The 27,173-nt window shown below is 43.7% G+C and overlaps 1 protein-coding gene across 5 annotated transcripts in view; it reads right to left on the minus strand.

The window, feature by feature from the left end:
• Nucleotides 1–4,385: 4,385 nt before the first annotated feature.
• SCN8A (sodium voltage-gated channel alpha subunit 8) overlaps nt 4,386–27,173 on the minus strand; it is a 44,754-nt gene continuing 21,966 nt past the window's right edge. For 3 of the 5 annotated variants that reach the window (XM_009491699.2, XM_075725006.1, XM_009491700.2), the window contains exons 12-26: nt 26,599–26,734; nt 24,410–24,648; nt 23,841–24,014; nt 22,563–22,919; nt 20,943–21,413; nt 20,434–20,551; nt 19,597–19,751; nt 18,446–18,619; nt 14,281–14,403; nt 10,661–10,945; nt 9,488–9,541; nt 8,374–8,511; nt 7,559–7,663; nt 6,484–6,754; nt 4,386–5,559 (exon numbers count right to left, since the gene is read on the minus strand). In XM_009491699.2, the coding sequence (XP_009489974.2) occupies nt 4,412–5,559; nt 6,484–6,754; nt 7,559–7,663; nt 8,374–8,511; nt 9,488–9,541; nt 10,661–10,945; nt 14,281–14,403; nt 18,446–18,619; nt 19,597–19,751; nt 20,434–20,551; nt 20,943–21,413; nt 22,563–22,919; nt 23,841–24,014; nt 24,410–24,648; nt 26,599–26,734 (3,948 nt within the window). In that variant the 3' untranslated portion in view covers nt 4,386–4,411. The remainder of the gene's footprint in view (nt 5,560–6,483; nt 6,755–7,558; nt 7,664–8,373; nt 8,512–9,487; nt 9,542–10,660; nt 10,946–14,280; nt 14,404–18,445; nt 18,620–19,596; nt 19,752–20,433; nt 20,552–20,942; nt 21,414–22,562; nt 22,920–23,840; nt 24,015–24,409; nt 24,649–26,598; nt 26,735–27,173) is intronic. The other 2 variants (XM_075725007.1, XM_009491703.2) reach the window with 1 other exon arrangement.

Raw genomic sequence — 27,173 nt, forward strand, 5'->3', positions numbered from 1 at the left:
GACGCGAAGGCGTGGTCGCGCAGGGACGCGCCCAAGCGAGGGTGGCAGCGGGAGCTCCCCCGGCACCATCCGTGTGCGGGAGCTGCTGGCTCCCGACCTGCCCTTGCGTGACCAAGGGCAGGTGGCCGCCGGGGAAGGGCTCGCTGGCGACTCGGGATCCGCTTCGGCTCGTCTTTTCAAGTGGCTCTGAGCGCAAGCGGCGGGGGCTGCAGCGTGAAGCGCTGCAGGGTGAAGGCCGCCCTCGGCGGGGCAGGTGCACCGTGGGCACCGCCGGCCTCCGCGCGTGGAGCAAGGGCCATGCCCGGGTCGCGCTGCCGCGGGTGCAGCCCGACGTGCCGGAGGGCACCCACCTGCCCCCGAGACGGGGGCCCCGCGGCGCCGGCCCCCATGGACCCAGCGCGGGACGGCGAGCGAGGCCGAGCCCCCGGCACCCGCGGAGCCCCCGGCACCGGCTAACGCGGCAAACTCCCTTCCAACAGCTTCTCCTGCAGCTTCCTCCGCTCTCTTGGGCGTGCTTTAGCTAAAGCCACGCTGAAACAGCCTTGAGGGAAGTGTGGAGGAGCCGGAGCGGAAGGAGAATGCAACCGGTCAAATAAGTGGGACACCGAGACAACCTTACCTTGTACAGTGAAAAGGGTAACATTTATTTTATTTTCTTTTGGCTTATAGTAACGTAATTGTTAATCATGTTGGGTAAGATCATTATGAGCCACCATGCAATTTCTAATACACTAATCTTCACTATTGATCTTTTACAGCTTTAACATTTTTTTTTTTTTATTTATTTTTTTTGCGGCGGAAAAGTAAATAATTCAAACTCGGGTGTGGCCTCTATGTAACATCATGGTTTTATTTTAGTTTGTTTTGTTCAACATTGGCTTCTATATTTTTAAAAAAAGGTGAACAGGAAAAGTGAATAAAGCAGCTTGAATTGGTATTTATCGCCCTTCCCCTCTGCTCTTTGAAGAACACAGTCACAACTTAACCCAAAAGGGAGGATTTCATAAGTGGGGGAGGGAAGAGAGCTACTTGTTAGAGTCTTGGTTTTTGGCTACGTCTTTTTAATTGACACCACCACCCTTGCTTTATTCCCACAACCCTGAATCCGGAATATAAATTCCGTGCACGCGGTTGAATTTGGAGCTTTGCGTACGACACGCGTGTCCCTGACGCTCTTTGACCAACGCTTCCTCTCTGTCCTTGGCTTCACCCAGTGAAGATGTACAGAAATGCAGACCCGTCGCTGTCGGCGCCCGTGCGCTGCGGCTGATGGAAACACCCGCCCTAGGGAGGAAACTAAGAGAGAAAAACAAACCAAAAAAACCCCCGTGAAACTTTTTGAGCAGAAGGACCAACTCCAGCCAACGAACAGTTGAAGAAACGACTCGTTCCTGTTCTTTCTCAGCAATGCTGGCGGACAATACCACTTGCCTCTTGCATTTAATACAGATCTAATGTTAAAAAAATAAATATATATACATAGTTTGAAGGGACTTTTTATTTGAAAGTAATTGAGTAGCTTAATGAAACTGCCAGCACGACCGCTGAACGTACCAAGCTTCACCTACGAGTCAATAGCCCAGCTTAAGAACAATTATGAAGTTTAGCCAAATCTTGCATAGAAGTGGTCAACTTATTGCACATTGGAACCCCAAAAATATATACTTTTGCTGTTGCAAAGATCACTTGCAATAAAGCTTTTTTTAAAATCTAGTTTGGGGGGGGGTAGGGTTTTGTTTGCCCTTTTTTTTTTTTTTTTTCTTTTTTTCTCCTTTAGGGGATGTTTACTGGCTATCTAAAGTCTAAGGAAAACAGAAAAATATTAAAAAAATAAAAATAAACATGGACAATGGCGTAAGCCAGAAGCCATTCTATTATTTTTTGTAGTTCTTTGTATTTACAAAAAGGCATGCCGATAAAATAAAATGATATATTACAGTATTTATAATATTCTCTTAAAAAGTTCAACCACACTTTTCAGCTATTTTTTCTTTTTTTTTTTTTTGTGCTGTTTACAATGTAGCCTGTACATATGTATGTAGTTTTTCTTTGTTACTATACATCATATCCTAGGAGCAACTGGGGCAAGAGCTGACAGGATAGAAAAGGTTCCTTGCTGTGTTCCTGGGTGCAGCAGAACTGCTCCACTGACCTGGCGATGGCGAGGCCGCGACGCGGCGCCGGTGGCTGCTGGATGGCTTCCTGCTTGGCTCTGTTTTTTTAAGTAAGTGACTCCTGTAATTTTCTGGGTTGTGAGATTATGCAAACCGAGATTCATCCTGCCATCAAGTTCTCTTGTCTTGGGGGTTGGGGTTTTTTTATTTTTTTCCTGCTATTCTGGGTACCCTTGATTTGGTCCACAGTCAAACGCCCACACTTAACCTCAGCACCTCCCGGTCGAGGCGAGCAGCGGCGCCGAGCCCTCGCTTCTCCTTCCAACTGCCGGCAGAAAAGCCCCCGTGCCGCGGCGCTGCTGTCCTACCCTGTAAGAAGACCCACGCTGGCCCTGAAGAAAAAAACATCCCAACCAGAGCAGTGGCTGAGAGCTGGCTTAGTCATGAGGACACCACGAAACAGGATCTGGGGATGTCTGAGTCTGCTCATTGAGAAAAAGAAACGTTTGGACTTGGCTCGTGACGTTTCGGTGGCATTATTTGCTGCTGCAGCGAGAAGACTAGGCAAGAGGTAGCTCTGATTCCTACCCAACCTGCGGGGCCGTTTTAGTCGCCGCTCTACGCAAGTGTAAGAAACGGGAAGAACGTGAAGGCACCCGACAGCCGGCTCTCCACCCCGGGCTGCGGCCGCTCCTGTGCTGCGTCTTGTTGAAAACCCTCGTGGCTACAGACGCGAGAAAACCCATGTAGCAGCGAAGTGCAGAGCTGCAAAAACTGGTACCAAGGGAGGAAGGGTTCAGGGTTTCGGAAAGCCGCCCACGCCTCAGCATCCCACCCGGAGCAGGAATCCCGACGGCCGTGGGACCGCTGAACACTGCGAGTCACGTCCCCGTCCTCGCTAGTGGGATTGCTTTGGGTAAACTCCCCAAATTTCTACCCGTAGAGATAAAATGCCACTTTTTTTTAGCACTTATCTCTTTAAAAAAAAAAAAAAAAAAAGTGTCTACACTGCAGGATGGAGGCTGAATAATAATTAATATTAATGATAAATATTGCAGGATACAAATGAACTTACTGACTGGTATTTAAGCCCTAGATTTTGGTTTTACAGTGACATAGTATAACAAGCCATTCTTGGTTTTTATCATCTCCCCTCGGACGAGGTCCAGAGCAGCATTTAGTTTTGTTATATATCAGTGTGCAAAAAGATGGCTGGATGGGGAAAAAAAAAAAAGAAGAAGACAAATTGTTAAACATACACACACAATTATTTCATCTGCTTGTTTCTTTTTGTTGGGTGTTTTTTTTCCCCCCCCTACTGGTGGGTCTATGAAAGATCGCTAAGAACTGGGACGTACCGGTGAAGGGCATGATTATTGTTCAAGTTTATCTCCAAATACAGTGTACGGTAGTCAGTGGAGTGCCTCGAATTTATGGCTTAACACACTGCTGTGGACAGATTATTGAGTGTCTTGTGGTTTAATGGTTCCTCATGCATGGTTCCTGGTCACGGCATGCCATCATGCAAATCGTTTCTATGCATTGAACGAGCACGTTTTTTTTTTTGGGGGAATCAGCCTGAGCTGTCTCCAGGCTGAAGGTACCCGATTACCCCATCTCCCAAACCAAGTAAAGCCCATGTAGAAAGTAGAATGCAGATAATAAATATCAAAGAAACTATGACAATTAAATGGCATGGGCTAAATGGGTGGTTTGTTTCTTTTTTCCTTTTTTTATGTTTTACTTGTTTTAACCTTTTTCTTTTTTTTTCTCTTTTTTTTTTTTTTTTTGCTTAACTAAATGCAAATCTAGTTTTGCATGAACAAACCCTTTAACATTGTGACTTCTGGGTTTTCTTTCAATAATAATCAACAAAATGGGAAAATAAAATCCATTTTTGGCTGCTTTGGAAAATATACGAATCCCAGCAGCGGGTTTTGTTTCTCTGTGTGTGTGTGTGTGTGTGTGCGCGCGCGCGCGTGTGTGTGTTTTATTTTGCTTGGTTGTCCTAAGTTGCATTGACTGATGTGGAACATGCAGTATCCACCTGCCCAAACAATAGAAAATCCATTTTTTTTCCTTTTTTGTGTTTAAATGTTTGTTTACGAGGGTCCTTTGAACAGGTGGTAGGTCACTGCTTTAGATGCAACGCTGTCACACAGTAAGCAGACTATGTTTGGTATAAGATCTTCAGGTAAGTGTCTCCACAGCTGTTCTGTATTGATATATTTCATGAAGTTTGTAAACAATCTTTTCACTTGCAAATATTTTAATTTGTACAATTCTATTATTTTGTCTCAACACTTGGATTCCCTGACGTCTTTTTGTCTTTTCGCTCTTTCTCGCCTTCCTTCCTCCGCCCGTTGCTGTTTCTCCTTCTCGGGTTTGGTAACACTGTCATATGATGGGAGGGATGCAGTAGATGGGGTGCCTTCTTTTTTCTCCCTGTTTGTTCCTCCATTTTCCAGTTTTGTGGAGACAGGCCTTCGGCTAATAAAGCCCCGTCTTGCTAAACGCACCCTGTAAGCCCTCTGGATAACCACTGCTGAAACTTCTTCCTGCTTACGCCGGAGCGTAGTTGTGATAGGCTCATAAGACACTTTGGAAGGGTTGGATGCCACAAATCTTTCCTCCATCTGTTGTCTCAGTATATCCAGCTCTCCGCTGTCCCCCAGGACACGTTTGGTGAAGGCAAACAGGATGTCTAAACAGTGGATCCTGTCTCCACTTACCATAGGCAGGTCCATGGCAATGAGTTCAATGGTGTTGGGTTTTGGGACGCGGAGAGGGTGTTCCAAAGCATCAGCAAAGTCTGCGAGCTTGCTGTACTCTATGAACTGCGTGGCATCGGGGTCGAATTTCTCCCAGATCTCGTAGAAGGTCTCAAAGTCGTCCTCGCTTAGTGGATCTGCACTCTCCTCTGTCGCCACGCTGAAGTTCTCCAGGATGATGGCAATATACATGTTGACCACGATCAGGAAGGAGATGATGATATAACTCACAAAGAAAAATATCCCCACCGAAGGGTTCCCGCAATCCCCCTTAAAACCACTCCCAGGGTGCTCCTTGTCTAGGTCGCAGTCTGGCGGCCGGTTTAGGATTGGCAGCAGCAGGCCATCCCAACCAGCTGATGTGGTGATCTGGAACAAGCAGATCATGCTGTTGCCAAAGGTCTCAAAGTTGAACATATCATCTATGCCAGCCTCATGCTTGACGTAGGCAAAGTTTGACATGCCGAAGATGGAGAAGATGAACATGACCAAGAACAGCAAGAGGCCAATGTTGAACAAGGCAGGCAAGGACATCATTAAGGCAAAAAGCAAGGTGCGAATTCCTTTGGCTCCTTTGATCAAACGCAGGATACGTCCAATGCGAGCCAGTCGGATGACTCGGAAGAGAGTGGGTGACACAAAATACTTCTCAATGATTTCAGCCAGGAACATCCCTAAAGAAGAAGAGAAGGGACAAGTGTGACAATGGAGACGTGCAGTCTGCTGCTGCTTCTGAACCTAGTCAAGGGGCTGGGAACACAGAACATCCTGGGCAGATTTTCAAAGGGGATCTGAGATTAAAAGGCCTCACCTTCGGGCAGCTAAGTCTTAGCTAGCTGCTCTGGCTCCCTAAGTAGTTCTCCTAAATGGAGAGGGAGAGAGGTACAGCCGCAGAGTGATCCGTTCCACCTGCATAAGGATGGACGAGTTGTTTCTTGGAGGTGTCTAGCTCTTGGTGCCCAACTCTGCCACGGGAGTCAGGCTATGGACTCTATTTTGAAGGTGCTAAAAATATGTAAGATAAATCGTATTTCTAGCAGCAGACAAACCTGGATCTGAGTTTTATACTGCAGGACAGTCTCTAAACGTTGGTGTTTTGTCAGTATGCCTGGGCAGAGCTGCATCCAGCCAAGCTTTTTGAGTGACCCTGTTGTATTTGTGAGGTTATGCGTATTTTACAGATTAGCTGCTAAAACCCCAAAACCTGGAGGAGACTGGTTGATTCAACATTCAACCAAACTGAAAACAAGAGTGCAAATCACATGCTGATGTAGGAAGCACTGCAATGCTATTTTCAGTGGTTAGTAAGCATTATAACACTCTGATGAGGTGAGTAAAATTTCTGTTTTTAAAGAGAGGGAGAGTAATTGTCAAGTGTTTTACTCCATACAAATGAATGCCAGAACAGAGGGAGGAGGGTGCATTAGTCAGGACTTCACGCTGCCAAATTCTGCCACAGTCTCTTCACAAGGCTAAAAAGAGAACCTAGAAGTCCTGGTACCTATATATCCCCTTCAAAGACAAGGACGTGCTCTACTCTGCAAACACCAAGACAGCCTAGCACTCACAGACCTCTATCTAATTGGTGTCGCACTTACCCACAATGGACAGAATCACAACCACGAAGTCAAAAATGTTCCACCCGATGGTGAAATAATAGTGCCGCAAGGCGAACATCTTCAGCACACACTCACAGGTGAAGAAGATGACAAACACCAGGTTGATCCAGTAAAGGATGTCCTCCATCTGCTTGCTTTGTGTGTCCGTCTCCACCATCATGGTCACCATGTTGAGGCAAATGAGCATCATGATGACTATATCAAATGCTTGCTGAGTAACAAAGTCAAAGACAGCTCCTTGAATGCGGTTCTGTGCAACAGGAGAGAGAGAGAGACAATGAACCAAACACGTCCGAACAGAAATCTACCATTAGTCAACAAATTATTTCACTGTTGGTGGAAACAGGGATGAGGACACAGTTTTTTCAGTATCTTATGAAGCTTTCAAGGCAAACTCTAGCTGCAATTCAATCTGTTTATGGCAAAGGTTGGAAAATGCTATTATTTATACCCCAAACATGCTACCACAACCCTATTACCAGCATATCTTCCTCTTTGTTGAGACCAAAGGCAGGGTGATGCACTTCCATCCACTACTGGGGAAAGCAGCCAGGTCTACCTTGCAGTGGTGACTCTGACTGTGGGGTACTTGAACTAGATTTCAGCTAACTCTCTTGCACCCTGGCAGCGGTCTAGTTCCAGCAGCAGGATGCCTTATCCACAGCAATAGCTAAGGGACTCACACAATATCACACGCAAAGCCTTTCAGAAAGCAGGGAAATGTGCTTAGGTCTCAATCAATGCAACCAACAAGGCTGTCTAATTGTCCAAGATCCCGCTCACTTATGCCAGGAGGCCTCCTACTCTCATCTATAGCCTCTCAGCCAGACAGGGTTTTCAGATTGCTTTGTTGATTCAAGTGAGCCAGCGGATTAACATCAACCACAGCTGTAGCATTTTAACCTTTCTCACATGATACCTGAATTATAATGACATGAACATGGTGATGTGGAGTCCAGCATGCGTTTGAACAAAGGATGCTTTTGGAGCCGAAGCTCCTTTGAAAGTCTACTCGGCAGGTTTTTTCCTTCAGTTCCCTTTATAACATACTCACCAGAGGGCGGGGAATAGGTTTTTGAGGCTTCTTTGAGCCCAGTTTTTTCATGGCATTATAGTACTTCTTTTGTTCTTCTGTCATGAAAATATCTTGACCTCCAAAGTAAAGGGGCAAAAGGAAAACTGGTTACAATCAGCTCACACACCAGAAGGGAAAGGAATAACATCCTAGCTAAGTCATGAGGATACCTGCCATATGGGAAGTTGGTGGCAGCTATTTTAGACAGAAATAACTTATACTAATACCCAAGGCGTACTGATTTTCCTTTAAAGAAAACGGAGTATTTTTCCTATGAATAAGCTGCTTTGTTGCACTAGACCCTTCCCCATCCCCTCTATCTCATTTGTGATAAACAGGTAGCAGAGGCGTCAGGCCATTTAGCAGGTGCTGCATACGTGCAAATCCTCAGCATGACTTACAGAGAAGAAAAGCAGTATATGAGAGGGAGACAGAGGGAGAGACAAGGAAGACATCTTTCTTCCAGTCTGTATATTCTAGTCAAGGCAAAAAACCCCAGAAATGCAGGAAAATGTAGTCTAGGGAAAATGCCTAATCTGGCTAGAGTTTCACATAAAGCTTTGGGCTGCCTCTTGTACTCCCTGAGCCAGCTCAGCCAGTCTCAGCGGGGCTGGGTAGGGAGTGAGGCGAATCACCGTTCTGCAGCCCACAGCTCTACGAGGGGAGGCTTGTGCCCCAGACTGAAGGTCCTTGGCCTTTATTCTGCAGAATATTCTGCAGAATCAGCCTGAAGACTCAACATTCCTCTAACAGGTCTCAACTCCCCTACTAATCAGCAAACACAGAGCACTTATCTTTTTCTTTTGTTGATTGAAGTTGTCAATGATGACACCAATGAACAAGTTCAGGGTGAAAAAGGAGCCAAAGATAATGAAGATAACAAAATATATGTACATGTAAATGTTGTCCTCATACTTGGGTTGCTCTTCTTGCTGAATGGGACAAGAGAAATAAATGGCATTTCAAAGGTGTCATACAAATACAGTCAAAATGAGATTGGTCATGTTTCCAAGTATTCCCATGTAAGGCAGTCTTGCTTTATAAAGCTGTAGTTACATATGGAAAACCGGGTGCTCACACTGTTTAAAGTAAAACAAAAGTATATGCATGTATATTGTATGTATATACCAGGAAGATGGTGATCTAATTTTCAGAAATATAATATGCTACAGTTTAAACTGACTTTCACTGTAAATTAGGTCAGTGCCCATAAAATATACAGTAATTTGCAAATCACAAAGGAAATGATCATTTTAATGACAAGCACTGTCAAAATGAAGACATCATTCTTTCTTTTGAAGAGTGACGTGTAAGACCATCAGGTGATCAAAAAGAGAACAATATTGTTTACACTGTCCTGACATAGTCATACTACTTGTTTGCAGCCCTGCATTCAGTGTAGGACAAGAAAATCCATTTAAAAATCTTTTCATCTAAAACCAAGAGAAGAAAAGGGAAAAAAAAATAGAAAGCAAAAAGGAAATAATGGTATTTGCATGATTTCAGCATGCAAGAACAAGAAAAGTGCCTGAAGAAAAAACTCCAACCCAGACATAATTTCAAAACTGGATTCAAACCGACACTTGGGCTCCCATGCAAGGTTCATGGAGGACCTTCTGGCTAGTTCCTCCCCTTAATTTATTCTGATGATGAAATATATAACTTCATTGTATTCCTTTCTTCGCTGTATTTCTACTCCAGCAGGAGCTTCCCTGCCCCTAAAGCAACCAGAAGAACCTCCCCTTTGCGGGATTTTCTTGAGCATCTTTTAACTTAGCACACTAACGGAGCAATCACAGCATTAAATACATAGTATAAGCGTAGTTCTACAATTTTTCCTCTTGATTTTACCAAAGCAAAATAGCAGAGTGAAATACTGGGAGGTGAGTTTGCAGTCATGCACTTTACCTTTCTGGAATCTACTGCTGCATACATGATGTCCATCCATCCCTTGAAGGTAGCCTAGCAAAGAAAACACATGTTCTCTTAGACAGAATTCCCCTAAAGTAGAAGAACAGGTCTGATTTGCGCCAGCTATGTCAAGGATTACCTGGCACTCTTGATTGCCCTGTATACTGAGCTTTAATATTACTTAAATATTTCTCTTTTCATTTAATTTAAATTAAATGAATCACGCTCCAGAAGTGGGCCCATGTGAACCTCATCAAGTTCAACAAGGCCAAGTGCAAGGTCCTGCACACGGCTCGGGGCAACCCCCCATATCAATACAGGCTGGGGGATGAAGGGATTGAGAGCAGCCCTGTGGAGAAGGACTTAGGGGTACTGGTGAGAATCCGCTTGGAGCACTGCGTCCAGCTCTGCGGTCCCCAGCATGGGACAGACATGGAGCTGTTGGAGCGGGTCCAGAGGAGGTCACAAAAATGCTCTGAGGGCTGGAACCCCTCTCCTATGAGGACAGGCTGAGAGAGTTGGGGTTTTTCAGCCTGGAGAAGAGAAGGCTCCAGGGAGACCTTATTGTGGCCTTTCAATACTTAAAGGGGGCCTACAGGAAAGATGGGGAAAAACTTTTTAGCAGGGCCTGTTCTGATAGGACAAAGGGCAATGGTTTTAAACTAACAGAGGGTAGATTTAGACTAGATATAGGGAAGAAATTTTTTACAATGAGGGTGGTGAAACACTGGCACAGGTTGCCCAGAGAGGTGGTAGATGCCCCATCCCTGGAAACATTCAAGGTTTTGGACACTGGACAGGGCTCTGGGCAGCCTGATCTAGTTGGGGATGTCCCTGCTCACTGCAGGGGGGTTGGACTGGATGACCTGTGAAAGTCCCTTCCAACCCAAACTATTCTATGATTCTGTGATAAATGAATCTAAACAGGTTCACTGTTGTCTCCTGGAAGGCTTGGTAGACTCTTTGAAGAGTAGAGTTGGGGCCACCTGCTATGCTGGGAGACCCATACGAGGCAAAGGGATGAAAGATGAAATGGCAATTTTATTCCAGACCCAAACCCAAGCGGGATTAGTGGGATGCTGTATTTCACGGAGAGAGGGAAACAGTCAAAATGCATTATAAGAAGCTTGCATTTACCACTACTAGGGAGACGGTGAAAGCAAAACTTACAACTTGCAGAAGAGCCAGATATCCTGCCCCAACGTTGTCAAAGTTAATTTTCACATTTTTCCATCGAATCTCAGTGGAGTTGGGTGGCATCAGTGCTTCGCAGTCTGTCTTGTTGTTAACCACTTCTATTTCAAAGCGCATCTCAGCTGTTTCATTAAAGCAGTAATGATATTTCCCGGCAAACAGGTTAACCCCCATAATGCTGAAAATCAGCCAGAAGATAAGGCAGACCAACAACACATTCATAATGGAAGGGATAGCGCCAACCAAGGCGTTGACAACCACCTGTGTTGGAAGGGGTGGGAAAAAGTTTCAGTATAAAACACAAGGCAGGAAACAGCAAGCATCAATACAGCTGTTTTTGGGGGGGGAATAGGAGGTAAGGCCACTGACAGATCTGTGGCGTTTACTCCACGCAGAAGTTGGCAGTGAACTTATTCCAAGCGGTAAAAAATTCTGCTTAAAAGCCACCTACTGAAGCTCTGTTTTTAAAATAAAACAGGCCACGTTGTTAGATTTACTGGATTTCATTTTGGATTGTTACTTTTTAAAATTATTTTAAATAATTTTAGTTGCCAAAAGGGAGAGGGGGGCATTACTAGGTGAGGCTCAGACTTTCTTCTTAGTAACAGACAGGCTCCTAGCTAGAATTTTCTCAGAGCCAAGTCTGAGGACACTTTTGCTCATGGATTTGATGGGTCTTATCAGCCAGTGGCCCTTACGGCCATTCCCCACTTTCAAACAAGGCTGTTATCACTTCAAAGCCTGCCTCCTGCTCCCACCGAGGTCACCAGCAAACTGCGTGGCACTGACTTCGCTGGGGACAGGACCAAGCCCGGCATTGCTCTGTTAAGACTAAGCAGTGAGTCGCTGGAAACATCAAGATCATATTTGTGACTAAGCAAGGCCAATCATGTTGTCTCAGGCAGACAGCTGAGCATGCAGCTATGCAGGCTCAAGAAGACAGAAAAGCCATGTTCCTTCCTCCAAACTGCAGCAAACACAGCGGAAAGCGATAATGGGTTTTGTCAGAGCTCGTATCTTCCACCATCTCCTAATTTTAGCCTTTCAGAGTTTGGGAGCACTGTGTCCCTAAGCATCCCTGGCCAACACATGACAAAATGTAAGCTATCAGGCTTTTAATAGAGTTAGGTCAGCAGGATATTAAATCTTTTATTATGATCTCCTAATTTAGATTCCTTTAATAGATGAACAGAATCTAAACTGTTTTTACCCCTTTGCCTTAGTTTTGAAAGACTACTCAATTACACGGTGATTCGGGAGTCCTCAAGTAGTAGCACCTGAGCCGCAACTGCGCCGGCCACCGCCAAGCGTCCCCTCTCCTCCTACAACATCTGTTTGCTGGATGCAACCACCACACACACGATAAGCTCTGCAGCAAGCGCCTGTCCTCCATCATAGTAGGCAGGAAGGAAAACTGAAGACAACAGTGATCTAGGCAGTAATAGCATTACAACAACGGTTACGTGATGTCATGAATTCATCACTGCGTACCCAGTGAGGTATAAAGACACAGGTTAGAGTCAGGGCCTCCAGACAGGCTCTATACAGGATGCCTCTGCTTTCATTCTCCCTTCGTCCAAATAGGATGCTCTGCTGCTGAACGCCAACACAACAGCAGTACGCCTTCTTGATTTAAGAGCCTTCAGATACCAATACGCTGGTTTATTCCAGTTCGTCACGGGAAGCGAAAAAAGTGTCATATCTTCCTGAAGTATGGTCACTTACAGTACGTTGAATTTATACAGCATTCAAAAAGATCTGAGAGAAGGAACATGGCTTTTGTGTGCAGACTGACAAAAATGCATGCACGTTTCATAGCATTACTGTCAAACTTCCTGAATAATTTGAGAGCAGAGCAAGCTCTTGAAAATGCAGATTACTATGGAGTAGAGAAAAGCAAAGAACTACATTTTATGTTTCCTTTGCAAAGGCATTTCAAATCTCTATTCCCTGGCTCAGAAGAATTGTTCTGGTTGTATGAGGCAGCAACACTTGTCTTCAAGTCAAAACAAAGGAAAAATAATTGGGTTTAGGTAACTAACAGGGCTGCAGCCATAACTATCAATTTTGCTGTGGTGAAAATCCCCCACTTTAAGCACAAGAATTTCCTGATTGTGCATTAGAAATCACAGCCTCTCTCCAGCACGGCTTAAAAATAGCTTTTAATATCTACAGGTTTAGCGCTAGGTCTTTTCCTCTGTGATCGTACTCTTAGGTGGGACCTGAACCCAGCCCAGCAAAAGCTCTGGCTTTGTGACAATGGAAAAGTTTTCATCCTTGTGCCTGTATTATAAAATAAAGTTTAGAATTAAGCTAACTGACACAAAGAAATAATAGTAGGATAACATATAAGGGAAGAAACAACCCGCTTTGGATTTGTTATGGTATCATTTATTTCTGTCACTTCCTATGGAATTTGAGGATTCCTGATCAGCTCATTGCCTCTCTCTCACTGTATTTTGTGCTCCGTTACACTACAGCAAATTCAAAGGAGATCAGAAGGATCCAGGTGGAATTGCGCCAGTTAGACCCTGAAGTAAAACCGCGACTGCTATTCCTTTTTTTTTTTTTTTAAATACGTAATTTTATCTCTTGTAATATCTCTAATTGTGAGCTAACCGGGATTTAGCACAAAAGACCTACATTATTGTTCTAAGAGCAACTGTGAAACCCATTAACACAACATACCCTTTACTTAACAGAAACATACAATTTTTTTGCATGTTCTTATAAGACTATTCGAATCCCAAATGGAAAAAAAGCACCAAAATGGAGAGTATTAGTGGCAAAGTCACGAGACACTGCATTAATTTCAAATCCCCCAGACAGTGGTGCCATCTAACAATTTGAGGAAAGCTTGTTAAGTTCAATGCTTTGCTTGTGCTTCATTGCTAGTTCCACAGTGACAGGACAGGGGACCATAAAGCATGGTAAAAGGGAGGGAGTGGAAAGGAAAAGCTTCACTATCAGACAAGGCTTCCAGTCACCACCAGACTGGACCGAGAACAACAAGGTGCAACAAGAGGAATTAAACCAAAGCCTTTTTTTCAAACAGCTGAGCTCCCCGCCAGTCCCTTCCTGAAGGCCTGAGTGATCCGAGAAAGGAAGCAGCCTTTTACCCCCTTGCAGGCAGATTGCATTTTTAAAAACCCCTCAGATATAGTCTTTCAATCCAATTCCACCAGCGGCCAACACCTAGAGGGGCTGGAGACACTGAGGTGGTTCCAATTCTGCTTCTTTGCACCTGGTGATTCTCCCTAGATAAAAAAAGTTACAGCTGAGAAGCCCCCTCGGATGCTAGAGGTAGAAGCCAGGCTAAATGAGAACAGCCAAGTGTTAACATCGTCTACAAATGGCATGTGGTTTGGGCCAGTAATTAATGTAATGAGGCAGCTTAATGCATCTCCCTTTCTTAAGAGGGGAGGGTGCAGCGGTGGGCAGGGTGAGGGGACATCCACGGTAGAGGTGATCGAGTCAGCAGCTGCATCATGATTCTGTTTGGAATTTTCTTTCCACCAGTTTTGATCAGTTCTAGCATGCTTAAAAAAAAACGCTCCACAGGCATGCAGAAGGATCAGCTGCTAATGGCATCTTACCCTCATCCCCTCAAATCGGGACAACGCTCTTAAAGGCCTCAAAGCTCTTAGTGTCCTAAGGGACTTTATGGCACCTAGTTCCGAGTAGCCCAGGGCATTAGCTATAAGGCTGACTAAAGAGACCTACACAGAAAATAGAAAAAAGAAAAAAAAAAAAAAAAAGAAAGAAAAAAAGAAAGAAAAAAAGAAAAAAAAGGTTCCAGACTGTTAGAATGAATCCCCTAGCACTGATTGCCCAGCCCAGACTGCCAGCCTGGGCGGCCCCCATAATAAATACCGAAGACATGACACCAGCTGCCTACTTCACTTGACTGAAACGACCTGGAAGGAAATAATGCGGTTGAGAAAGGCATAAGAAAAGAACATAGGGGAAAGATAAGTGAGAGAGAGGCAGAGACACACAGACGGAGAAGGGGTCTGTTGGAAGGAAGAGCCCAAACGATGACAAAAACCTTACCCTCGCCCTTTACTGTCTGCAGGATCCCAGCGGCTCCCATTAAATTTAAGCCAGACAAATTTTAAAGGTACCTATGAGAAAGAATACAGATAAATACACACACTGCACAAACTGCGCTTAACTTGCATAGCAAACCACCATGCTCGCGCAGAGCGGTGGTGCGTCATCCGTGGCCATGGCCCTCAGGGATGGGATGTGCGCCTGAGCTTGCTTCTGCCAAAACAAGTCTGAAAAGGTGAACGCTGCCCCCGTCACACACGGTGCTGAGGCAGCCCATTCCAACTTCACTGCCTGACAGCCCAAGGATGGGTGTGTTTTTTCTGCCTGTAACACCGAGCAACTGCCGTGTGCTTTATTTGCCTGCTTGAAGTTGCCGTGACATTTGTGAGTGACTCCGAGGGAACACGAGGACGGGCAAGTCCGTCTTAGAGACGGGCAAAGCGAGGCGTGCGGCAATCGCTGCTCGGGTTCGTGCACTGACACTATGACACAGCTGGGGACAGGTTTCTCATATCTATTTTTCAACACCGTGACCACAAAGACAACCTATTTTCTTTAGCAGCTTGGAACCAGATTCAGGCTCTATGCTTGTGAATTATTGAATATTCTTAACCAACCGGTACCGAGAGCAGCTCAGGGTCCCGCAGGATTAAGCCCTGTATTACCAAAAGCCCGAAAGCGTGGGGCCATCTGCTTTTCGACCCGGCACATGCATTTAGGGCAGCAGTCCATTCCCACACGAGCCAACGGAAAACTCGTTAGATTAGATCAGACATGACTTGGCCATGTGTAAATCTACATCTACAGACACCATTTCATCAGCATCCCACTATCTCCCACTTTTGGCTAGTATCACATTACAGACACAGATAAGAACAGATATAGCAACCTTTTTTAAGGAAAAAAAAAAAAAAAGACATCAATATACAGTAACAAATAATGGAAAAACGTGAGACCTCCTCCTGTAACAGGCAGGGTTTTTTAGCTTAATTCTCAGAATAGGACACTTCCTACTCATCGTTCCTTTTAAAGAAAGGGATATTAAGATAATAATGTGAAATTAATTACAAGGACGATTCTTACTCCACACATTACAGGGAAATTTCAGGACCAGATTTCAAATGCATGAATGTGTGGGAAAACTTAAGACATTTCATCCTATTTTACTGTTTGTGCATATGCTTCACGCTTTTGCTGTCTTCATATCTGCCCCAAAACAAGTAGCCACAATATATGGCAACATGGCTCTTTGTTTTTTCCGTGTGGTTTTCCGATTTTAAAATTACACCGATTACAAACATGCCAGGGGTGTCCCGCAGGTTTACAACAAAGCCTCTGCGATCAGCCTACTCAGGATGGGACCAAGCCCGCAGCAACACTGGTACATTAAAGTCCTGGTCCCAGATTACAAAATACGGATGGGATTTGGAGGTACGGGCTATAAGGTCCATATACAGAGAACTACAGCGTTTTACCCTGTAAACATAACACAGGGTACAGGCTTCACTGAATCCTCACTTTCAGAGCTTTTCCCCTCGGGATAACGCCTCGCTCCCGAGGAGGAAACTAACACAGCGGCAGTAAAATGTCTAAAGGCTGTTTTAGCTTCCATGGGGTCTTTTCAGTATTATTCTCTCGGGACACTCCAACAGAAGACACAGCAGGCACCAATGTCAGACAAAAGAAATTCCAGATTGACTGAAAAGCAGAAGCCTTCATTATTACCCAGAAAAAGACTTTGTCTTCACAAATACACCCAGCAAGCTTTGGGAATCAGAGGAGGAGGGTTATTTGACAATGCTATCAAACCTGAAAAATAACATTCAAGAGCGTTGTTATGATGCAAAGGCTTATTCTCTATTAGTTACAGCTGCCATCCTGACTTTACTCGAACCCCATCTATGTCACATTAGAAAATTTGGGAAAAAAAAAAAAGTGATTTAACAGATACAAGACACGATGGATAGCTGAGATTTCGTCGAGTAGTATCTTGCCATCTCGAATTCACATTTCAGATTTTTTGCAGACAAAAATGTGCAACACTCCTGTCTACGATACCAAGTGAAAAGAGAAATTTCTCCTAAAACATGTGAATTCAGGTTCCTTGTACATATGCACTTGTTCACTCCCTGTAAATGTGTTACCTGACTGGGAAGTTCCTTATCTTTACTCCACCAGCAGCCAGATACTTGGGAAGCAAACGAAACTTGTAACACATCTGTCAATTCAACTGTACTTCACTTGTTCCCAACAGCTGGAATTCAACTCACAACATGAAGCATAAGGACTGCGAATGCTATTTTCGTGCTCGGCTGCTGGTCGTCTTTTTAATACAGTACCCCAAAGAACTTCATTTGCTGAAACACTCTCCTCAAAGCAGTACAGAAGAATAGATGGCATCTCGCATTAGCTTCCATGTTAGCACAGAGATACAGGGTTATTTTCAGAAAAGAAGAGTTACTACTTCAAGATGTGTGTTAAAAGAAAAGGTGTTAAGGGGATCAGAGAGGACTTCTTCTTAAAAAAAAAAAAAAAAAATTAAAAATTCAGTTTTCCACAGGAAATGTAGACATCTTGAGTCACTTCTGCCCCTGAATTCCAAGCATAGTTCCTCCACCTACTCAGAAATATTTCCAGAGTGATAATGTCACTGAACAGCAACTTGGTGTAACTGAATCATATTCAAAATGTTCCAAATAAGAAGCTTGGGAAAAAAAATTTTTTTTTTTTTATACTTGCTCTTGGGGCATTCACTAAGGACACTGATTCACAACTGGATGTGATGAAACGTTTTAAAAGAATCCAAGCACTTGGCATTCTGAAGTTCCTTTTTTTGCAATTCTTTGGACTTCAAGTCCTATTGAATTCCATAATTTTCTACCACTTTTGACCGCATAGATTCCATTATTTTAAATGCCCTTGCTGTGCTTCAGAGTAAAATTTATTGCTAACACTTCTCTCTACTGTCTTTCTCCTTTTAATTCTCAAATTTATTCTCCCTACCAAGATGTTCTGCAGGGGAATTCCAAGGTGATCATGTGCTGATCTGTCCAGACCGATTGTTTCCCTTGTTCACGCTATGATCTCTTATCAGCAAACTGTCTTTGTTGTTTGATACTGTCCTGCTTTTTCTCTCCTGGGCATCAGATCTTTTTAACAGAAGAAGGATGATGTTGAACTTCACTTTGCATAATAAGCTTTCAAAGTACTCAGATTTTCACAAATATATGCGCCCAATGTTCAGAACAACAGACCTCGTTAGGTGGCAGGATGGGAAGATTTTGCCTGCCTCATCATCCCCCCGTTGTTAATAACGCAAGAAAATGATTACAGAAAGAAGATGTCACCAAGGAATCCCATGTCTGCACAAGTTCTCCCACTGTTAACACCTTCCAGTAGCTCAACATGCAGGCAGGCCTCTTAGAAACAGTATTTTCAGTGGAGCAAAAGAGCCAAGGGCTGGAAAACCCTCCTTTGTCTCTGCAGGCTCATTAGGACCTGCAGGGCAGAAATTCCACAGTTGCATAGGAAACGCTAGCAATACTCAAAGGGCTCAAGAGTTTTATCCTTGTTTTGGAAACTTACAGATATCTGGGATTGAATCCTCATTAAATATATGATTCAGTTAGGACACTTCTCAGGAGAAAACATTACATTTTTCTGACTAACATTTTTTTCCAACAGAAATAAGGAGGAGAGGATACATACAGCCACAATGAGGAAATCCAGCCAGCACCAGGCGTTAGTGAAGAATTTGACAAATCCGTAAGCACACCATTTCAGCAACATCTCCAGGATGAAAATGTAAGTGAAGACCTTGTCTGCGTACTCCAGGATGGTCCGGATGGTTTTTCTCTGTTCTATGTAAATGTCCTCAAAAGCCTGGGAAATAACCAGGTCCTCGTGTCATTATATCAGATTTATTCCATAGTTCAATGTCGTTATCCAGAAGCTTATTCAAATGATACTAAGATGAGCAGTGGAATTACATTTCTCATACAGTGCACCTTATCTGCTCTAGTAGTTGCAACACCAAACAAACACCCCCTCCCCCATCCCCCCAAAAAAACCCAAAACAGGAAAGTCCTGAATAAATAACACAAGAACTTCTCTGCCTTTTAGGGATCTGAGTACAAGCCTTTGTATCTACATGTTCAGCAACCGGTATCACTACACTAACACACAGAGGCAGGTTTTCTCTGCAGCTCAGCACATCCAAAAGGGCCGAGTTCTTTGGCAATCAGACTGTTAATTACTACGAAAGCTGTGCATGTAAAGAAAACCAGGCTACTGCTGTGCGATAGAAATTGTTGTGGACTTCTGTCCTAAAACTCGTGAGTAACGCATGCTTGAAGTTGTTTATCATACAACCCTATCTACTAAACACTCAGTGTACTGTGCGAAAACAAACAAATACAGTGATTATTTGTGTCTATGTAACACCACAAGGTCAAGAAGGTCTGCAAAGACTGGAAAGTGAAGAAAGGCAAATATAATTATTCTTGTTCAGTAATGGGAAAAATGAGAGTGAAGAAAGGCAAATATAATTATTCTTGTTCAGTAATGGGAAAAATGAGACATAGATACAGACTGACTTTGTCCAAAATCCTCATGTTTCTAGTCAAGCTATGATAAGAACCCATATTTGCAGGCTTTCAGTCTTCATTCTTAATTTAAACTGAACAAAAATGATTAATAAAGGCTTTTGTACAGTACCTGCCACAATGGAGCTGTGTCGTTTCCCAAGTAAGAATCATCACAGCTTTCTTTTTCACCAAATTTCCTTTATACAGCTTTCCCAATTGAACGTCCCCTAGTTTAACAGAACTGAGCTACACATACTTCTGTATTTTACTCACCAGAGCACCACTGCTCAGTAGGATCATAAAGATGATGAAAGTCTCAAACCAGTTATGTTCCACAATCAGAAAACAAGTCTTTCTCAAGGTCCACCAAGACTTCCCCAGCCCTTCCTCGATATTGACCTGACAACACTTACAGCGCTGCGTACAACCTGGAATGGGGGTAGTGCACAAAGGAGTTATGAGCCCAACTGTTGTTAGGTAACAGATGAGATAATGTAAGAACATAAAATTGTCATTGTCTAGAAGCAATTTTGATGCCAACAATATTAAGCATGCTCAGTTTCAGTTAGAAGTCTTGCTTTCTTGAGGATTTTATGATTCCTTTCGCCACTTCTGTATCTCGGCACCTGAATTAACGTCAATTCGTGAACAGATTAAGCTCATTATATTTGGTAAGGTATCCATGCACTTGACAGAAGAGGAATGGAAAACTTGCTGATAAAATAACCTTGAACCATTTAAAATATCTTTGCCATGGGAATACCTGTAATGGATCAGTTACTGAAAGACATTGAGGCCAGCGACAGAAGGGAAAAAAACTCGACCAGAAGCCAGATTCTTCTAAGTACTCAAGGCATCAGTTGTACAAATGATCAACTTGCCCTACCTATAGGTCATCTAGATCCTTGCAATGGCAACTACATCTCCGAGGCCTTCACCTTGTAAATTCTTCTAAACTAGTTCACCTGTGATGCAGGGTCCAAGAAGGGTCTAAAAATAAGCTGAGAGCCAGCCCTGATCCAAACTGAGACCTAACCTTAAGGTAAGCTCACAGCAGACAGGTCCCCGAAGCAGCTCGGAGGCTTCTTGCTATACTCATAGTCAGCTTACCTTCTGTGAAGCATGCATCTGGGTCCAGATACTCCTCTGGTGCTTCCACAGGCACTTCTTCTACTTCAGGCTTTATATCAATGGTGCTACCTTCAGAGGAGCTGGTATCATCAAGTTTCTTGAACACAAAAAAAACCCCAATCCAACCTATAATTAGTTCCCAAGAAATATCAAACTTCATGATGACTCAGCAATTTGTTCACCAGAGTTATTGTAACTAAAGTTGTTTCGTCGCTTCACCTCATTAAGATCCTGACCCAGCTTACATCTCATGTTAACAGGACAAACAGTATTAAGTATTTATAGTATTTATAGTATATATATTTATAAGTATTTGTGGCTCTCCATAGAGCAACTAGCACAAGAAACTTCTGTGTTGGTGCAAAGACGACATCAAAATATAAACAGAAGTTTTGTGCTGGAACTATCTAGTTCTCCCTCCCAAGATGCTTCCAGGCACTCACACAAGGGTCAAATGACTAGAATGAATTTTTAGCATTTCACCCTACCTCTTTGCTGCCATCAGGATCTGTATCACTGCTGAAATCTTCTGTGTTGAGATTTTCAAAATCTGATTCACCTACAGCAATAGGTACCCGGACAGTGAGATTGGGGTTATTGATGAAGGACATGTGATCTTCATCTATTATGTACTTCTCCACACTGCTCCCAATTCCACTCGTCGTGCCATTGCCATTCTTCTGATAATCAATGTCTCTGTTGATATCAGCCCCTGTATGGTTAGCGATGCAGTTCACCTTCTTGTCGTACAATTCATCCAAGGGTTTGACCTCATCTGCCTCTCTCTGCTTGAAATGAGCCTGCATGAACTCATGCACTTTTGCCTTAATCCAGGCAATGCCCTTCTTGATGCGAATAACAGAAATCTGCAGGTTGTTCATCTCCCCGTCATCATCTGTTGCTGCTAAGTTGTCTGCGCTGAAGGAGCTCAGTAGCAAGGCCAAGAACAGGTTCAGCACCTGAAGGAGAAGAGGTCACGCTTGGCAGACCTGACACACAAGGGTTATATTTCCAAGCTGAAGACCAGTATTCAGCCACCCAAGTCCTGCTGATGTTAACAGGGGCTGCAGAGCTAAGTCTCCAAACACCACACTGAGAACCAGCACTGGTGCCCCACCGAGCTATTGAGAACTCAAGGAACAAGACACTGATCCTGCAACACGTTCCACGAACGGGGGAGCCCTGGGCCGCACAACTCCGCTGGTGTCAGTGGGGTTTGGTGCAGGTACAAGGGTCCCTGAGACCCTGACATAGAGCCCCTTGCAGGATCCAGACTGCAGATGTTAGAGAGCGGGATTTAAGCAGCAGCCATCCAAGGGATTTAAATTCAGTGTTACTGGTTTAGTCCCATCTCTGGCTCAAAGGAAATGGGCCCAATCTAGGCATTTTGAGTGATGGCTCCCAGCTCTATTTCCATCCCCACATCCAGTGATAGTCCCCAAGACTTATTTTGTCAAAATCCCTTGGCAAGACAAGTTCTCTCAGAAAGAGCTCACAACACTACTTTTAAGATATGCAACTGTTTACACTACTTCATTCTTGCTTACATTTTCCTCCACAAAGACTTTTCTTCATAAAATTTAAGACCAGAAGGAAACATCATGATCTAGTCTAACCTCCCACACAACAGGCCGTGCAATTTCACCAGCCGATTCTTGCACACAACTATACCTCATGATTGAGCTAGTGGGCAGATTTTAGAAGAAATTTCCAACCTGATTTTAACACTTCAGGACCTTCCCCTGCGTACCGAATTATTTCCTCTCCTGGCATTTAAGAAGCCTGGTTTTGTTGTTTTTAAGCTTCTTTTATCCCCTCAGGCAAGGTGTGGGTCTGCCCCTTTGACCAAGGGCTTCGTACCTCCAGCTTTTATTGCAAAGTGCTTGGATGCTTTATTTGTGGACAACTGTTTAAGGCCCTAATCAAGCAAAGCATCCTTAATATTGTGCTACCAAAGTCAACAGGACTGTTCATATGTCAAAGGCCATGAAGGACACCAACAGAGCTGGAACAGACTCAGAAATCATTACTCCCTAGTCCTGTGGTCTCCCCATGTTCTACCCCACCCAGAGGCAACCAATAAAGACCATCAGTAACCATTTACTGACCACTAAATTTCCGATGACCATGACCATCATGAAGACAATCAAGCACATGGCCTGTCCTGCTACTTCCATACAATCCCACATGGTCTCAATCCATTCCCCACACAACACACGGAAGACAATAAGGAAGGAGTGGAAGAAATCGTGCATGTGCCAGCGGGGTAGCACACACTCCGGATTGATCTTGCAGACACACTCCTTGTAGCTTTTGCCGAAGAGCTGCATGCCCACCACAGCGAAGATGAACACGATGATGGCTAGCACCAAGGTCAAGTTCCCCAAAGCACCCACTGAGTTACCGATGATTTTTATCAGCATGTTCAGAGTGGGCCAGGACTTGGCCAGTTTGAAGACTCTCAACTACAAAAAAAAAAAAACAACCAAAAAACAAAACAGAAAAACAACACTTAATTTAATTTCATCTTAAACAAAGAGGGAAATCAGGTAGAACTTTCTAAACATCAACCATCTTGTATTTTATGTAAACATAAGCCCATGCTTCTGCTACTGAAGTCAGTGGGAGCAGGGAATGCTTAACTTCTCTTTGATTTTGGCCTCCGGTATTTTGTACTTAGCTATCTGCCAGATGGTGATCTCCCTTTACAAAGGAAAAGTATGGAGTTTCTATCTTCCTTGGCAAACTTTGAAACATTAAGGAAATCAGGAGACTTATTAGAAGGGCATGTGTCACAAAAATTTATTTTTTCTTTTCTGAATGCTTCTTATCTTCCTCTGGAAAAAAGGACTTCTTTTCCTGGCATATCCAGAACACACAATCAAAGTTTGTCTCATTTGGAGACAGACTTTCTCAAGCTGGATATAAGCGGGAGCATCTGAGTACCGTGCTCCTTGGAAAATCCAACCTCAGTTGTAGTTCTTTGCACCAAAAATCTAACCTTGAGGTTTTCATAATTTAATTTTCAAAAGCTTAACCACTGACAGAGCAAGTTAAAGCACATGAAGGCTGTAGGTATTGAGCACTTTTACTACACTGTAACCTACCAAATTTGAGGCACATTCTAACATGGTCCATCTCCATCCATAGTAAGTACTCTACACCAAGATACCTCCCAAGTCATCCTTCACTGCCTACATGCAATGAGCTGTTGCTCAGATCTCATAAACAGCAGTTGTGAAGTAAGAAGAGACCACAAAAATTACACCATTCCACCTCTGTCCTCCCCAAAACCAAAAAAAAGTGGGTTTTGCCTTTACTTATATAAAAAGCTTTCTAGTAGCTCCAAGATAGTAACATTCAAAAAGAACTGGAATATGGAATACCAATCGGAAAGATCGCAGCACAGAAAGTCCTTCCACATCTGCTAGACTCAGTTCCATTAAACTGAGGGAGACAATAAATCCATCAAAGATGTTCCAGCCTTCTTGGAAATAATAGTAGGGATCCATGGCAATGAGCTTCAGGAACATTTCTGCTGTGAAAATTCCAGTGAAAACCTGGAGCAGTAAGGAAAGAGACAGACAAAGAACAGGCAAAGTTTCACTTTTGGTCTTTTTCTGATCTTCAGGCTAAATATCAAACAATGCAAGCCATCACGCCAATTCAAACATGCAGTCTGTGCAATGCCATGTGCTTGTCCACAACAGCCTTCTCTCCCCAGGCATACCAGGAATTAACAGATGGGTTTTTAAGTAGTTACAAATTCTAACCGGAGAAGTGCGCCCTTAGCAAACATCTCTGAGCGGCCACAGACTGCAGTGAGAGCAAGCTCACGCCACTCAGTGTCCTCTAGAGTCTGGAACAGCGGTTCTTTCAGTCCAAGTCTACATTAGCAAGCAACGTATCCCAGTAGGAGCAGATATGTAAGGAATATTTACCAATACTATCTTACCAGATTTCCTACAGAGAGCACATGTTCAAACTCTGGGGTCATAGGATGGTGCTCCATTGCCATGAACAAAGTGTTCAGCACAATACAGATGGTGATGGCCAAGTCAACAAAAGGATCCATGACAATTAAGTTCACTATCTCCTTCAGCTTGATCCAGTACGGGTGGCATTCCCAGATCAAGAACGTGTTGGCAAATTTGTACCAGCAAGGGGGACACTTCCTCTGGGACTCCTCCAGCTCTACAGTTACAAATCAAAACAGCAACAGAGTTCAGTCTTCACCTCTACGGCTGCTGCATCTGTCTGATGCTCAGCACAGCTAAAATATTGTCTGATTTTGCCTGTCCTGAACCTCTCTTGTGTCTCCCTGTTTGCACAACAATTCAATATTCTCAGGCCAAAGGCATGCTTTGCTGTATGTACATACAACACTCAAAACAAAAGAACTGCAGGATGCTTGGCAATAGCTTAAGACAAAGAGTTACTAAGCCACCAACCTTCTGACCATGGCCAGTCATGCAGATCGCCACGACAGAAGAGTCAAGTCTTTGTACTGAGCTTCACTGACTTCTCCTTTGTACGTATGCAAGAGCTACATCACATCTGCCTGAGGTTACCGGGAAGTGCAGTTCTAAACCCGTGCAACAGCCCTGCGTGGATCTTATGATTCAATCCAAATTCTTTTAAATGAAGGGATACATTTAACTCAGAACTGATCAAGATAAAACAGTTTAAATCAAAGTTACAGATTCTAAACTGTCTCTTGTGCCAGTTTTTAAATAACTTAAATGAATTCTGTGCTGAATGCAGACACGGTCTAAAAGAGGAAATATATGACATAATGCTGCAAGGGATTTTAAACAGGAATAACCTGATTAAGACAAACCACATCCATTTACAGAAATCAAATATGGTGCCGTGTCCATTTTTTTAAACTGGCTTATTTCAAGTGCTTAGGGGAAAAAAAAAAAAAAAAAATTACAAGTTCCCCCCTCTATTCTTTGATTTGCAATGGTTCTATTCAGGCTATACAGCTGTTCATGCTGAAGTTTGATTTTTTATGGGTAGGGAAAGGACCACTGCGCTCTCTTTCTCATTGGTTCTCTGGTTGCTTAGTATTTAGTTGCCTTGGAATTTCTAAAGTTAAAAAAGAGGACCATAGCACTGCAGCCTGTAGGCGTTTGCGCAGGAGGGAAGCAGCAGCAGAACCTTGCTCTGTTTCTAAGTATATTTAGTTTTCATACAATTTTATTGCAGGAGACAGCAGGAATTTGAGATCATCAACCTCATATGGCTGCTGTTCATAAATTCTTGCTGGCTCCTGCATAACATATTTGGAAATCTCATCTCCGTGTGCTGTCCATTTTAGAATTTCCGTCACGCAGAAGTCCCTTTCTCTTTTGACAGCTGTCACATTTCAGCTCTTAGTGTAGCTCAAATCTTTTTCTCCCGTGGACTGTAAGCAAAGGAGGGTCTCTCCAGTCCTTGGGAGATGGCAGAAGACAGAACACCTGTATCAGACATTGTCTTACTCCTATAATCTCCACGCTGCATGTTCATTATTGTAAAATTACAACTCTTTGTTGTCTTTACCTCTGTATCTATGTAATTCAGACGCAAACACAAGTAAAATAAAGTCCAATAAATACTTCTGTGTCAATAATGGCTCAAAAGAAGCAGGCTTAGGCAAAACCAACACATGAATACGTACTACTCGAAAGCAGGGATAGCTAAATTCTGTATATCTGAAGGGCACGCACGTCCTCTGTCCCGTACCCAAGGCTCAAAACTGATCTCTGCTGTGCAGCACTTGCCCAACAGACGGGGCCTGACCCGAGCCCGTACTCCCCACCCTACCCCCCTCACCCAGCTCCCTTAGAGATCAGCCATCGCTCCAAGCCCCTAAGCCACTACGAAGTCATCTCATGATTACCATTCGGCATCCTCTTGGACAAACTGAGCAGACACGTGTGTCCGTACCCGTATTTTGTGACTGGCCACACCTCTGGCCATGCAGAGGGACAGCCGGCGCGGCTCCTGCACAGGGAACCCAGGGCAGATGTGGTGTGAGGAACTACCCTACAGCTGCCAGGTGGATGGGTCCTCTGTCTTCCTACAACACACCACGAGAGGGCAACCGATACATACATACTGAAAAATATCACAGGCACACCTTCAAGCCATACCTACCCTCAACAAGGGTATTTGTCAACCCGGTCATGACACTGTTGGTTCGATCCTTTCTTCCATAGGATGCATTCACCTGATCCATCGAGACCAAGAGAGACCCACCAGGTTTCTTTCTAATTTCGATTTCAGTAGTACCCTGCAAAATTCATGTGCTGATTAATATAAACTCTTAATCTTCCCAGTATTTTACATGCTATCAGCCTAGAAATATGGCACATATGCCCAAGAGAGAAAAACATCTTTGTTCCTGCTATCCTTCTCACCTTCCTGTATTATGTAAGTGGCCAAACCAAAACTCAAGCCCTCATTTCTGCTAGTACCAGTACTTTGCAGCCTCAGACAAATTAAGGACTGTATTTTAAAGAACATTTCTGATGAAGACTGCTGTAGTACAAAGGAGTTTATACCCTGTACTACTACCAAACAGCACAGACAGGCAGGGACTTTTTTAACCGGCCCACTTTACAATGTGTCTGGTCAGAGCATGAGCTCCACCTGAGCCTCATTTCAGCCACCCAAATGAGTAAGGTTTAGGAACCAAGCACTTGACAGTATCAACATTTATTTCAAAATCT

This window comes from Pelecanus crispus, chromosome 26 (genome assembly GCF_030463565.1).
Source record: "Pelecanus crispus isolate bPelCri1 chromosome 26, bPelCri1.pri, whole genome shotgun sequence".
In the NCBI taxonomy this organism is placed as follows: domain Eukaryota; kingdom Metazoa; phylum Chordata; class Aves; order Pelecaniformes; family Pelecanidae; genus Pelecanus; species Pelecanus crispus.